At 38.9% G+C, this 12,338-nt stretch overlaps 1 protein-coding gene across 4 annotated transcripts in view; it reads left to right on the top strand.

Annotated features, from left to right (window-relative positions):
• Positions 1–12,338, top strand: part of CDK6 (cyclin dependent kinase 6) — a 166,933-nt gene that overhangs the window by 50,285 nt on the left and 104,310 nt on the right. For all 4 annotated transcript variants that reach the window (XM_050970296.1, XM_030228581.2, XM_030228619.2 and 1 more), the window contains exon 4: positions 6,547–6,714. In XM_050970296.1, coding sequence (XP_050826253.1) covers positions 6,547–6,714 — 168 coding nt within the window. The remainder of the gene's footprint in view (positions 1–6,546; positions 6,715–12,338) is intronic.

The following is a 12,338-nucleotide window of genomic DNA, read 5'->3' as shown; positions in this document are numbered from 1 at the left end:
ATAGGTCATTTGGATTTATTGTTCTCTTATCAACACAATAAACATATTTAAATTGAACATGCTGTGAAGTTCACATTCTCTTGGTACTTCCTAGTTAATTGACAGAATTATCACAGCAGTCTTCTCTTCTGAGGAATGACCCTTACCCTGTGAATACTTTTATGGAAAGCAATAGGATTACTCTGAGACAAATAGTTACCTGATGTAAGGAAGATGAATATCCCATATATATTTGGTTGGATCATGGCTGATTCCTGAGAAGCTAGGATGTGGCTAGGAGAAGGCAAAGACAGCCTCCTCATCTCTTTTCTGAATGCCCTGCAGGGAGACTGATCAGAATAGCTTTCTTCTGAGAAAAGAAACAGGGCACGAGGGCAGGGATCTGTTTGCCTCTTGCTGTGCCCCAGCCGCTGCATTGAGCCAGCTGCATGGAGAAGAGTATCCTGCAGCTCCACAGACAGTGGCAAATTGCATCTGCCCCCACCATCACAGTCATGGCATTCTAGATAGGTTGATGTGATGGGTTCCCAGCCCAGTGTGAGGACAAAAATTAAGAAAGAGAATCACTGCATTTAACAGGGAATCACTACGTTATTGCTAATGCCTTTGGGATTCAGTGTAACAACATTAATCATGTCCTTTGCTATTCATGTATCTGTACTGTGTAATTCCTCAGGAATGCCATTGTTTTTTTGGCATTAATTAATGTTGACTGTTTGTAACAAAGTATCACCATAGAAGGGCTGTAATTATTCTGCTTCAAAAATAGGCTTCAGAGACAGCTCTTTAAACTTTCATTCCAGCATGTGTAAAATCACCCTTTAAATTGGAAGCAATTTAGTGATTGGGGATTCTATATAACTGAAAAGGATATGAAAGAAGCTTCATCTTCTCCCCTCCTGCTCTGAGAAGTTCCTATTCCAGTGAGATGCAGTGAGCCTTTTAATGAAACTACCTTGACTGATTCATCACACATTGCTGTCTAAAACTCATCCCCTTTGTTTACACTTGTGGTTGCCTTTTACGCAAACACTCCTACAGGAAATGCTCAGGATGAGTATTCCAACACCTGCCATGTAAAATAGGGACATTCCATTCTGCTCAGCAAAAAGAAAAACGAGTTTCAGATAGACAGAAACTTTGGGTGAAGGATGCAACTTGTGAAGGTGCATGATATACTCCACAGAAGAGCAGGAGAAACGTTTGGAGATGCCAAAGGATTGTTGTGTTTTACAAAAAATTAGCATAGAAATAGAGCAGAAAGAGGAAAATAGGCAGGTTAAAAAAAACCCCAAAAATGTATAAACCTGTGTGTTAGTACAAATTTAGGGTCTATTGTAGTTTGCAAGGCTCTGTACTCTGTTGTTTTTATTTGATGACACAACTTATATTTGTGGGCTTCCACTGAATTACTCTCTTTGGTATTAGGAACTCCTGTCACTCTAACAAAGGGCAACCTGCTGAGAGGTTTTTCTTTCTTCACATTGTAGCCAGCGGAGGAAAAGCATGAGCTTCACAGAATGAGAAGCCAGTCATGAGTATATGTTACCTCAGGGTGCCTGTGTTCTCTGAAGATATGTTACTATTGGTGTTTTCCTTCAGGTTGCATCTCATTTTGTTCCCCTTTACCAAGACAAAACCTAGCATCCATACTTTACTATGGTGGTGGGTTAGCCTACTCCAGCAGTCAGGCTCCTATCCAAGCACTCACTGACTTCTTCCACCTCAGCTATAGAAAGTAGAGAGCAACAAGGAGCAAGAAAACTCATAGGCTGGGATAAGAGAGAAGGATTGCTTACCAAGTACCATCATGGGCAAAATAGATTTATCCTGGGGAAAATCAACTTAGTCTAACGCCAGTCAAGGTAGATACTTGCTAGTTCAAGTGGTGGGCAAAAAAAGAACAGTTATTCAAATAACACCTCCTCATGCCTTTTTCCAGACTGTACATCACTTCTGAATCTCCCCAGCCCAAGCAGCACAGGAGCAGCTCCTTTCTCCTGCTCCTTCCTCTTCACTCTTTGTCCCTGCTGAACCCTAGGTCACCTCCCCAGACTGCAGTTCCCTCAGGGGTATCTGCCGTGTGGATGACTGCTCCACCATGGACTGCTTTCTCTTTCTTCTCTCACTTATCTTCCTCCTCTCTCACCTTGGTGTTTCCTGGGCAGTTTCTCACTCCCTTTGTTCTCTTCTCCTCTTTCCCTGCAGCTTTTCTGCCCTTGAATAACCTTCCTTCATGGAGGCCCCACCGTCCTGGCTGGCAGGCCCGGCCTTGCCCTGCGGTGGGTCTGCTGGAGCCGGCTGGAGCTGAGCGTGTCTGGCAGGGCCCAGGCCCTGGTGTCCCCTGGCTGGGCCTGCACTCCTGCCTGCTGGTCCTAGGCACGGACGCCGAAACCCGCTCCATAGTTCCTTTTGTCTTTGAGTAGATACTTGAATGTTTTGGTTGACAGCCATGCCATCCTCTTTTGAGTTAGGTAGGCAGTCCTCCAGAGAATCTGGCAGGTCTTAAACAAGCAGTAAGTTTGCTCTTGGGAGTCAAAATATTGGGTGACTCTTAAAGGATCAGAGTGGTATTTGAAAGCCAGTGGCTTGGAAGGGATTTATGGATCAGATGCTGGAGGAGGGTTGAGAGGGGTCAGTGAAGCCTAGAGTCAAGAGGGGTAGGACAAGGTGGAGACAAAAATGTATAAGAAATCAGAGCTTTCTGTTCCTGCTGCCTGAGTTGGGAAGTACAAGCCATGAATATTGCCTTTGGCAGAGGCAGCAGAAGCAGCTGCTCAGCCTAGCCCCAATCCCTGCCCCATCCTCACTGATGACAGATGAAGAATATGCAGGATATTTTTCTGAGTATTATTGAGACTTCTGACATAATAGGGTGTAGCTTGGAAAGTTCATCAGAATTTGATCCCGGCATTCAGAGCTGATAAATTCAGTAAATGTCAGACTGAGCAATCATCGTCAATACCTTATATGACGGAACAAGCAGAGATGCAGCATTTCCATAACAAATTTCATTCCTGTTTGCATTATGAGACTTTTACAAAATTGAAGCTACATATTTCCCTCTAAAGAAGTTGTACTTGTTCATTGCACCCCAAAATAGTTTTCAGTTTTCAGTTGAGTTACAGGTGAATATTTTATATTTGCACATAGATGGCATTGAAAATGCAGCCTGAAAAAGAAAAAAAGAAGTAAACCTGGGATTGTCTGAAAATAATTGCAGTGGGATAACGTGTGCCTGTATCTTCAGTTTGAGCAACAGCTAACTATCATAGGTTTTGTGATGGCAGAAATCTCTGATCTGAAACAATAGGCACATTCTGTGTCTTTGTTTGCAAACATACAATATCCAAAGAGCACTGATAAACATCAGTAGAGGTTTGATCATGACTCATTAGAGTTTGTTCCTTCGATCTCTTAAGACACAAAGGTTTTTGTTTGTTGCACAGAATTGATTATTTTTCAATTAGATTTGAAATATGATTGTCCCTGTAATTCCAAAGTGTGGTATGCCTATCTACCACAGAAAATTTCTCAGTTTAAAACAGACATGGAAAAAACCAATCCTTGAGGCACATGAAGACTCTCCTGCAGTTATTTCTAGAACTTGGTAATTGAGATAATACTGGGTATTCGTCACTAATAAAAATGGATGCATTTCCGTTAGATGAGTGAAATTATCCTGATTTAATTAGGCAGTGATCTGGCTTGTGCATGTTTACAGCCTTTATCCAATTTGCTAGCAAAGGTTAGTATCTTCTGATATTAGTTACAGTGTCAAAGAAAGCACAGATCCCAGATCCTGCCTTATGTTTCTTGCAAGTGGCTGACCAAGTGAACAAAATAATTTTCCAAAATCAAGGCCTGATGGTTTTTGACTAGGCTTGCAGGCATCACAAAATTTTAAGCTGCTGCATTTGTTATTCTTTATTTAAAATTCATAATAATAAGCCTATGTTATGATTTTGGCTTCTGCTCTAACTTGCTGAGGATTTAAAAACAGGGAATCACAAATAGCAAACAGTCTTTTTTCATCAAGTGCCCTTCTTTACAGACACAAAACTTTGAGTTGTTCTTCCAGATAATTTTGAACTGAAATTTGTTAATACTGATCATAGAAAGTAATAAGTGTAATCAACAGTCCAACCTGAATACTGGAAAACAGGTTACATGGACTAACCCTGAATTTCCTGGAAGAGGAGATATGGCAATTTTTTCCCTCCAGCTGCTCTTCTTCTTTCTAACACCTTTTAAATTTACGCTTTCCCAGTTCACTTTTCTGCAGCATGTTTTATTTTTTGTGTGTGAAGAAAACTTCTGTAAATGATACTCATCTTTTGATTCTGATGGGTAGAGAGAAAGATATACCAGTTTTCCATTTTTAAATATTTTCTTTTTTTACCTGTGGCTGGAGGAAGACTCTGAATTTAGAACCTGAAAGCATTGCTTGAATGTTGAAATGACCAGAGCAGAATTGTGTTATGCTAAGCTTGAGGAAGAAAGTTGAAACAAAACCAGCATCAGTTGTTGGAAAAAATATTTTGGATATGTTTGGTAACTGCCTGAATGAGTTTACAGAGTTGACAAATGAATAGGATACATAAATGTCACCAGAAAGGGACTTGCCAGGGTCTACTGACTAATACTTCAGTTCTTTAAATAATTTTCTTATTTGATACTATGTCAACATGGAATAAAAAAGAAAAAAATTGGCCCAAATTCAGTGAAACAACTAAGTTCATATTTAAAATAACCATATGCCTAAATGTTGTTGGCATGTTCATCATGTCTGCAAGACTGATCCAAAGACTTTTGGGATTTGGTAAAAAAAAGGCACAGAGTGACCAGATATTTCATACATTAATTCTGCTGATAACTGAAACCTGCAGAGCTGTAGCCCAAGTTCTTACAAATTTCTGGACTGAAAAAAAACCCTGTATAAATACAGGAGGATTCAATATAGTTTGTGTATTTCTTGTAAAGTCCAAACTGTATTATACAAGTTGTCAAAATTATCAGTTCCCAAATTTTTTTCTGTGGAAGCAAAGGAAATAAAAGGCATCAGCTAGCAGGAAATGGAGTTCTCAGTTCACCACCTTCCTTCAGAGGTGATAATAATTTATTACTGTCACACCATCCATAATTTCATGGTAAAATCTCCGTAACTGGGGTCTTCACATAAAAGCTGATTGCTTTATGAGCTGCCTGTATACAGAAATGGCCTTGTTTTATCAGAGGTCAAGTGAGAACTTCCAGACCTAATATCTATATATTATGTAATATTTTCTATATAAATGGTCAGGAAACATTACAAAAAAGGAATAATTTTGTATTAAATTACTTAGGAATATCTCTAAAGCCTACCTTAAAAATGCATCCAACTTTACTAGTATTATCAAGCTGAATGTTTTGTGCTATTTTTACACCCATGTTCAGATATAATTCCTTCCAGTGGTCTGCTTTGAATATTTACTTGCAACATGCCCGAGTCCATAGAGAAGAACAAAAGCAACCAACCTCAAGTTTTCCTTCCTCTCTTTTCTTTTTCATGCCATGCCCTTCTCCAAGATCTTTTTGGTTGCTAACAACAGGATTGAGGACACTCTGCTGCATGGTTTATGGAAAAGGCAAATGTCACCAGCATACACAGAACTGCAGTTTCATGAGCTCAAGTCAGTTGCATGCAGAAAATAAACTTCTTTGTCCTGTTTTTTTTTCTTTCTTATTGCAGCATCTTCTTGTAACTGCCTGTTCTGCAAATATAATTTTCAAGTTGACAGTATCCTTCTTATTTGGAATGCAGGGGATTTCTAGTATTTTGTTTTGAGTCTGCTGGTTCATTCTTTTCACATTACTAAGATTGTCAAAACATGAGTACAGATAAAATAGTTTCTTCAGCTGTGGAAATGTCATGGAAGATGGTATCACCATAACAAAACAGAAAGAAGAATCAGAATTTATGATTATTACACTGGTTTAATGCTAAACTTTCATCTAAAGGTAATTTCTGTCCTATTCAGTAAATTCTATATAACAGGTTTTGCCAAGTGAATCTTTTCCCTCTATAACATTAAATAAAATTAAATTTGCCATTCAAACAGTTTTTCTGTTCGAAACAGGTCATTGTGCCTGTTAAAATGTATGATAAAAATTCACTTCACCACGGAATGGCAGAGCATAAGCTGGTGAGAATACAAAGAGCAAAAAACTGTGATGTATTTTTTTTACTTCTTTTGAAGTTGCCCAGGGATTTAGAAACATGCTTTTGCTATTTTTTAAAGTATATTGATTAATCTTTATACTACTGTTAATCAACCTCAGATAATTCAGCTAGAAGCCAAACATTAACTTGATAAGGACATTGGTTCAGTTCCATTCGTTCTAGCAACATCCTGTCCATTTTATATTAATAGTTGGTTTTATCTCCTGTGCTCCTATTTAAGTCAATGTTTATTAAATTAGTTTTTCAGATTATGACAGGGGATTTACTTATTTGCCTGCCACCTTGTCTTGATAACTGCATATTGATTTCTTCTTTATATATAGGATATGATGCTTCAGCTGTTTCGAGGACTGGATTTTCTGCATTCGCATCGTGTGGTGCATCGGGATCTGAAACCCCAAAATATCCTTGTAACCAGCAACGGGCAGATAAAGCTAGCTGACTTTGGCCTTGCAAGAATCTACAGTTTTCAGATGGCTCTTACCTCAGTGGTAAGTTTCTGAAGGCTTTTATTTTTCTGTTAGCATAGCAGTGTGAACCATGTCTACAACTGAAGTTACTTGTGTCTCTGAAAACAATGGCTTCCCAGCCAGGATTGAACTTGTGGTGATTACATTGTAATCAAGTAATCAGTTACTGACTTCTGGCTCTCATTCCATTGTGACTGATTAGAGAGGGATAAGTCTGTGTTAGTTTTCTGAAACTCCCATCTGTTAAGCTTCTGTAGTGATACTGTCTTCCTGTGTAAATTAAGCCAGAGAGGTATGGGTAAAGTTTCTGAAGTATCCATTTTAAGATAAAGCTCTTGCTGAATTCCAGGTATTTTGCCTGAAAAAGCCCCACAGATACTTCTGAAAATGCCACACCATCATGCTCTGATTTTCCACCTCTGTGAATATGCATTCAGTGCTTCCTTCCATATGTTACTGAATGATTCCAAATAGGGTTGTGCAGGAGGAAGCTGAAGTGGACCTGGGAGCCAAAATCACAGCTGTTTCCCAAGCCAGCTGTTAAAGAGGACCCCCAGTATATAACCAGGTTTCCTGCCACTGTTGCCCCTCTCCCACCAGCTCTCTTGATTGTCCTTGGCTCAGACATGAGCTCACTTGCAGAGTTAGCTCTCTCCTCCATTAATGCTGGAGAAATCCTGCCAGCTCCTTGCTTTTTGACCCCATTTCCACGCTTGCTGGCCCTGCCCCCAGAATCAGCTGCTGTAGCTTGGCACAGCATCTCTGGAGCATATTGAGGAGCTGCCATGCTTTGTGCATGTTGGGTATCTTTAGGGTTTGTTTCCTGCTTATGATTTTTTTGTTTCCTTTTTCTGTTCTGAGTATCCCTACTGCCATGACAGTAACTCTCACAATAAAGACAGAAAAGACAGAACTGCTGAAAAAGAAACTGAAAGGATCCACTTTGCATTTTACACCATACTGTAAAAATTACCTGGCTCATGTTGATGAGAAGCAATTCATTCTCATTGTTGCTTTGTGCAAGGGTCTTCCCATTGTCATGTGATGTAACTATGGCCATCTGGCTTCTGGGTGAACGAAGGCAGGCAGCAACAGAAAATTACATCATCTTGCTAAACATAGGGAAGTATCCTTGTCACATAAAACATTGTGTAAACCTGTGTTTTAGGACTAGTTTTTTTTCCTTGCCTGTAGAATGTTGTCTAGTCCAAAGGTGAAAGAATCTGGATGCTGGGAAGATTAGTCGTGTAACTCAAAGCAGAAGAAAAGGAGAGAAAGTTTTTCCTGAATTGCTCTTATTTTGTTTCCCAGCTACCATCAGTAGCAGCTTCAATGAGTATTTGTGTTGATGCATAAAATCATTTATGCTAAAATTACAAAATGCTACAAGGTTTTCAGAAGGACATTTTTGAAAAGTTCTGCATTAAATGAGGAAAAAATACATACAGACCTGAGCAGGAGTTTTTACATGACCATGTAGCCTTCTTAGGAAGGAAGTTTAAAACACCCACAAATCTACCACAGCAAAAGAGATCACTGCCAGGTTTACTTTGTAAATTATGTACATTTGCTCAAATATCTCATACTTTCCTAGAAATCACGTGTTAAAAGCCATGAGCTGCTACTCTTGGTGCTACTGTGAACAAGAGATGTTTGGCCTGAGGGATTATCCACATGCATGTTTGTACTGTGTTCAGATTAGCATCCAAGTGTCATTACAGCTAAGCTAAGGAGTATTAAAACAGTTTAATTATTCTGTGATCAGGGATAAATCAAGTATATGGGCATTGATGTAAGTAAAAAAAGACAAAACCAGCCATGACATTGGTCTTCTTAAGTTAAAAAATTAATAGTTTCAAAGTTAAGTTAAAAGTTAATAACTATTTTAAATCAGTTTTCAGCATCTTTGAAATAAACTTGTGTCTGAGTATGTAGGAAACTATAAGGGTGTGTTACTTAGAATGTGATAAATGTGGTATGGTTTTAAATGTCAGTTTTCCCTGCTCCTACAAAGTGGTTGCAGGTTAGAAACTTATAATAAATGTGTTTTAGCTGTCCATTTTCCTTTTCTGATTTTAACTTCCACCTTTGGCTAGCTGCTTAGGTGTGCAGATGCTGCTTTGTGTTTACCTCCATTGAAACATAGTAGAGGAAACACAGCTAAACAAAACAGCTCCAAGCCCCTGAACTTCTGGTTTTTAAACATAAAGACATTCTTGACTTTACTATCCCAAAAATAGTCTAAATTGCAGTTATTCACCAGGCAGGGAGTAAACTTTCAGCAAGACTTCAGCAAGACCAGCTTGTTTTGAAGCATTTGCAGAAAAAAAGTATTGCATTATAAAAGACAGAATATACATATATCAATTAATAAAAGTTACAGCTTGCAAAGATTTGCTTTGGATAGTGATAGTGCAGACAGCCCAGTGATAAAAGACTATCATTGTGATCAATACAAGGGCTCTGCAGCGTTTCCTTCAGAGGAAAAGCTTACTGCAAGATAAACTACAAGAATCATCTTTTGAAGTATCAGACCATTCCCAAGATGCATCCTCATTCATTGCTCACAAAGAAGCTCTTCAGATGGGACAAAAAGAGCATGCCATGAAAGTAGCCCAGTAAAAACTGATCCAGCCCAAGTGCTGTGGGTGCAGCAAATGGTAACTTCAAAGCAGTCTCTCTCTAACAGCTGCTTATTTACACAATGCTGAAGAATCCTTCTGGCAGACTGGTAGTCCAGGCATATTGCTGTCATTTAAAGAAACCTCTTGATATTTCTGTCAGTGAATGAATGAATGAATGAATGAATGAATGAATGAATAAAAGATTGAAACTAAGGTTACACAGGCTGGGGGGGCAGGGTGGAGATCCCTGCTCCCGGCTGTGTTCAGACTGAGACCTGATACGAAGCTGAAATAACAGCACTAGGAAGAATGAGGTTGGGTGGGGGTGTCTGAGCTGGTGGAGGGCAGGGCATGCTTTTGGTTTTGTGCAAAGATAGACTCTTTTCCAAGTGTTGGTCTTGGCCCTTGGGGAGATTTTGAATAAGCTTGTGATAACAGAGAAGCTCCATAGGACAGAGGAGGTAGATTGATGTGACTGTAATTTTAGAGTTGGATAGCAAAAGCTAATGAACTGTCACATTTTTCCTGGTGCCGAGAAATGGGCACTCCGTTCTAACTTTCTCTGAGCAAAGGAGCAATTGGGTGTCTGGAAAATCTGAAGTTGTGTTGTCAAAAAGGAATAATCCATTTATCTATTTCTGCTGACTTTTGACTGCATCAAAGGAAGGAAATGAAGCTGAATCATGGCATACAGGAATGTTAAGTGAGATAAGTGCATGCAGTTGTGATCAGAGCATCTAAGTGGAGCTGAGGCTATCCAGCTCTTAAAACCTGGACTGTATCAGGATCTCGAGTGAAATTGGTTAAATGTTAGTGTTTGTAACACACTTATAATACTTTCTTTGAAAACATGCATGCTTTACCTTAGATGTCAGCACACTGAAGGGTTTTTTACCCCCATGAAATGCCACAAAATTGGTTTATGTCTTCCTTTTTTAAAAAAACAAAACACTTGTTTTCAGATTTACCCAACACAGAAGGGAAAATACATCACTTTTTCTGCTGATACTGTAAGTTGTTGAGTACTAGACCCAACTAAATAAATTTTCTGAAATGATAGGACACAAAATATTCTGCAGTTACTTTCAGTAAATAATTTTAGATTATGCTAAGTATTTTATTTGAGTATTTCTTCAGGATAAAAACTTTCCATCCATTTCTGGCAGTCACTTCAGCACAAATGGTTTACATGTCACATCATGCAAGAACTTGGATTTCATTTTGTTGGTATAGTAGCAAGGGAGCATGAAATAATTTTCACTAACAGGGCTTACTCTGTAAAAACAAATAAGTAAGTTAGTTACAGCAACAAACCCAAAAATGACAAAAAACTCTCTTCCAAAGAGGAATGAGTACTTCTCTGTTTCTTGCCCACTGTTGCATTGTAGTTTTCCAGTAAATGCTCTCCATTAGTAAATAATGGAAATGTAAGTGGTTGTCTGAGGCAATATGATTGATGAGAGCCCAGACAATTTTTTTTTTTTGCTTTGCCTTGTCTGTTGTCATTTTTTCCTCTTTTTTTATGGCCACCTCTTGTAAGTCTGTTGCAGTGCAGCTTTAACCTGAGATCCATTGAGGATCCTTAAATGGACCTGATTCAGCAATCTACTTAAGGCTCCCAGTTACCATCAGACATCAGAGGAGACCTATGGAAATTAAGCAACCACCTGCCACTGGTTAAGCTAAGAGTTAAAGAGTGTCCTAATGAAATCAGTACAAATCAGTACAGTGATACTTGATTTTATCTCATGTGTGATTTAAGAAGATCATAACTCTTCCCCCTCTGACTGGTAGAAGTTGCACTGTTTTGATATGCCCTTCACTGTTGTGGGGAAGCACATCACCTGAGGTCTGGACCCTCATCTCCTGTTCTTTTATTATGGTGCATTTGTCCAGTCCACCCAAATGTCCATGAAAAGGAAAATAAGACACAGGCAGCCATCCAGTAGATCAAAATAAGTGGGTTTGGGCTGCTGCTGGGCGTTTGTGGCTATTTAGAAGTGCAGCGAGATCAAAATTGTTCTCTTATTTAAGGAAAATCTGTCTTCCCTACTAATACACAGTTCTGCATGAAAAGTCCATATGTCTGGCTTTGTGAAAAAATTAGTGAATTTTTCAGATATTTTAACATCTGGTGGGATCTTTATTGCATCCTCCCAACATCCTTTAGGAAGGTTATTTCTATCACATAAAATGAGTCATTTATCTCTGGAGACATCTTAAGAACAAAAATGATTATCAGCATGTTGACTGTAAGGTCTGCAGATAACTAAAAACATTTTAAGATACATTTATGATGCCTTGACTCAGATTTTCACTAAGAAGACCCAGATTTACATAAAAATAACAATGACAAAATAGATCGTTCAATGTCACAATATTAATCAAAGGGCAGTATGGAAATACACATTAACAAAGGTAGGAAATGAGAAATTTTTTATTCATCTGCATTACAATCATATAAGATAATTTTCAAAACCAACTTAATTTTTGTTGCCCATCAGAAGAACCTTGTCTGGAAGGCTTGTCTGGAAGAGTTGCACTAGCTGCTCTCACAGAGGCAGAGGATTTATGACAAGGTTGTTACTTCTAGAGACGTGTAATAGAAATAATCTACAGGTGCTGTTTCACAGTGTAAGTAGATGTAACATTTCTGCTGCTGCTGAAAGGATGGCCCTGCTTTTGACTGCACACTTACATCAGTTCCCTTTCTTTGGCATTACTTGTTGCTCCTTTGCAGTCTGACTGAAAATGAACCCTGTATAAAGTAGTTACTAATTTCCAGGTGGCTTTGTAGATGCAAATCACTGCATGGCCACAAGACTGAAAGCACTGACAAACAGGGGAGGGGGAGCAGAAAGATGGGATCATCCACTCCCTAGACACCAGCGTCTTTGATTTGTTTCAGTCAGTTATGAAACCACATCTGGAGCATTCGGCTGAGGCCTTGAGTAACTAAGGTAACTCAAAGACAGAAATGTTTCTTAAAACTTCTCAGCTCATGCTGATTTACACTGTTCT

Source organism: Serinus canaria, chromosome 2 (genome assembly GCF_022539315.1).
Source record: "Serinus canaria isolate serCan28SL12 chromosome 2, serCan2020, whole genome shotgun sequence".
NCBI classification, from domain to species: domain Eukaryota; kingdom Metazoa; phylum Chordata; class Aves; order Passeriformes; family Fringillidae; genus Serinus; species Serinus canaria.
This window is presented reverse-complemented; position numbering and strand designations above follow the sequence as displayed.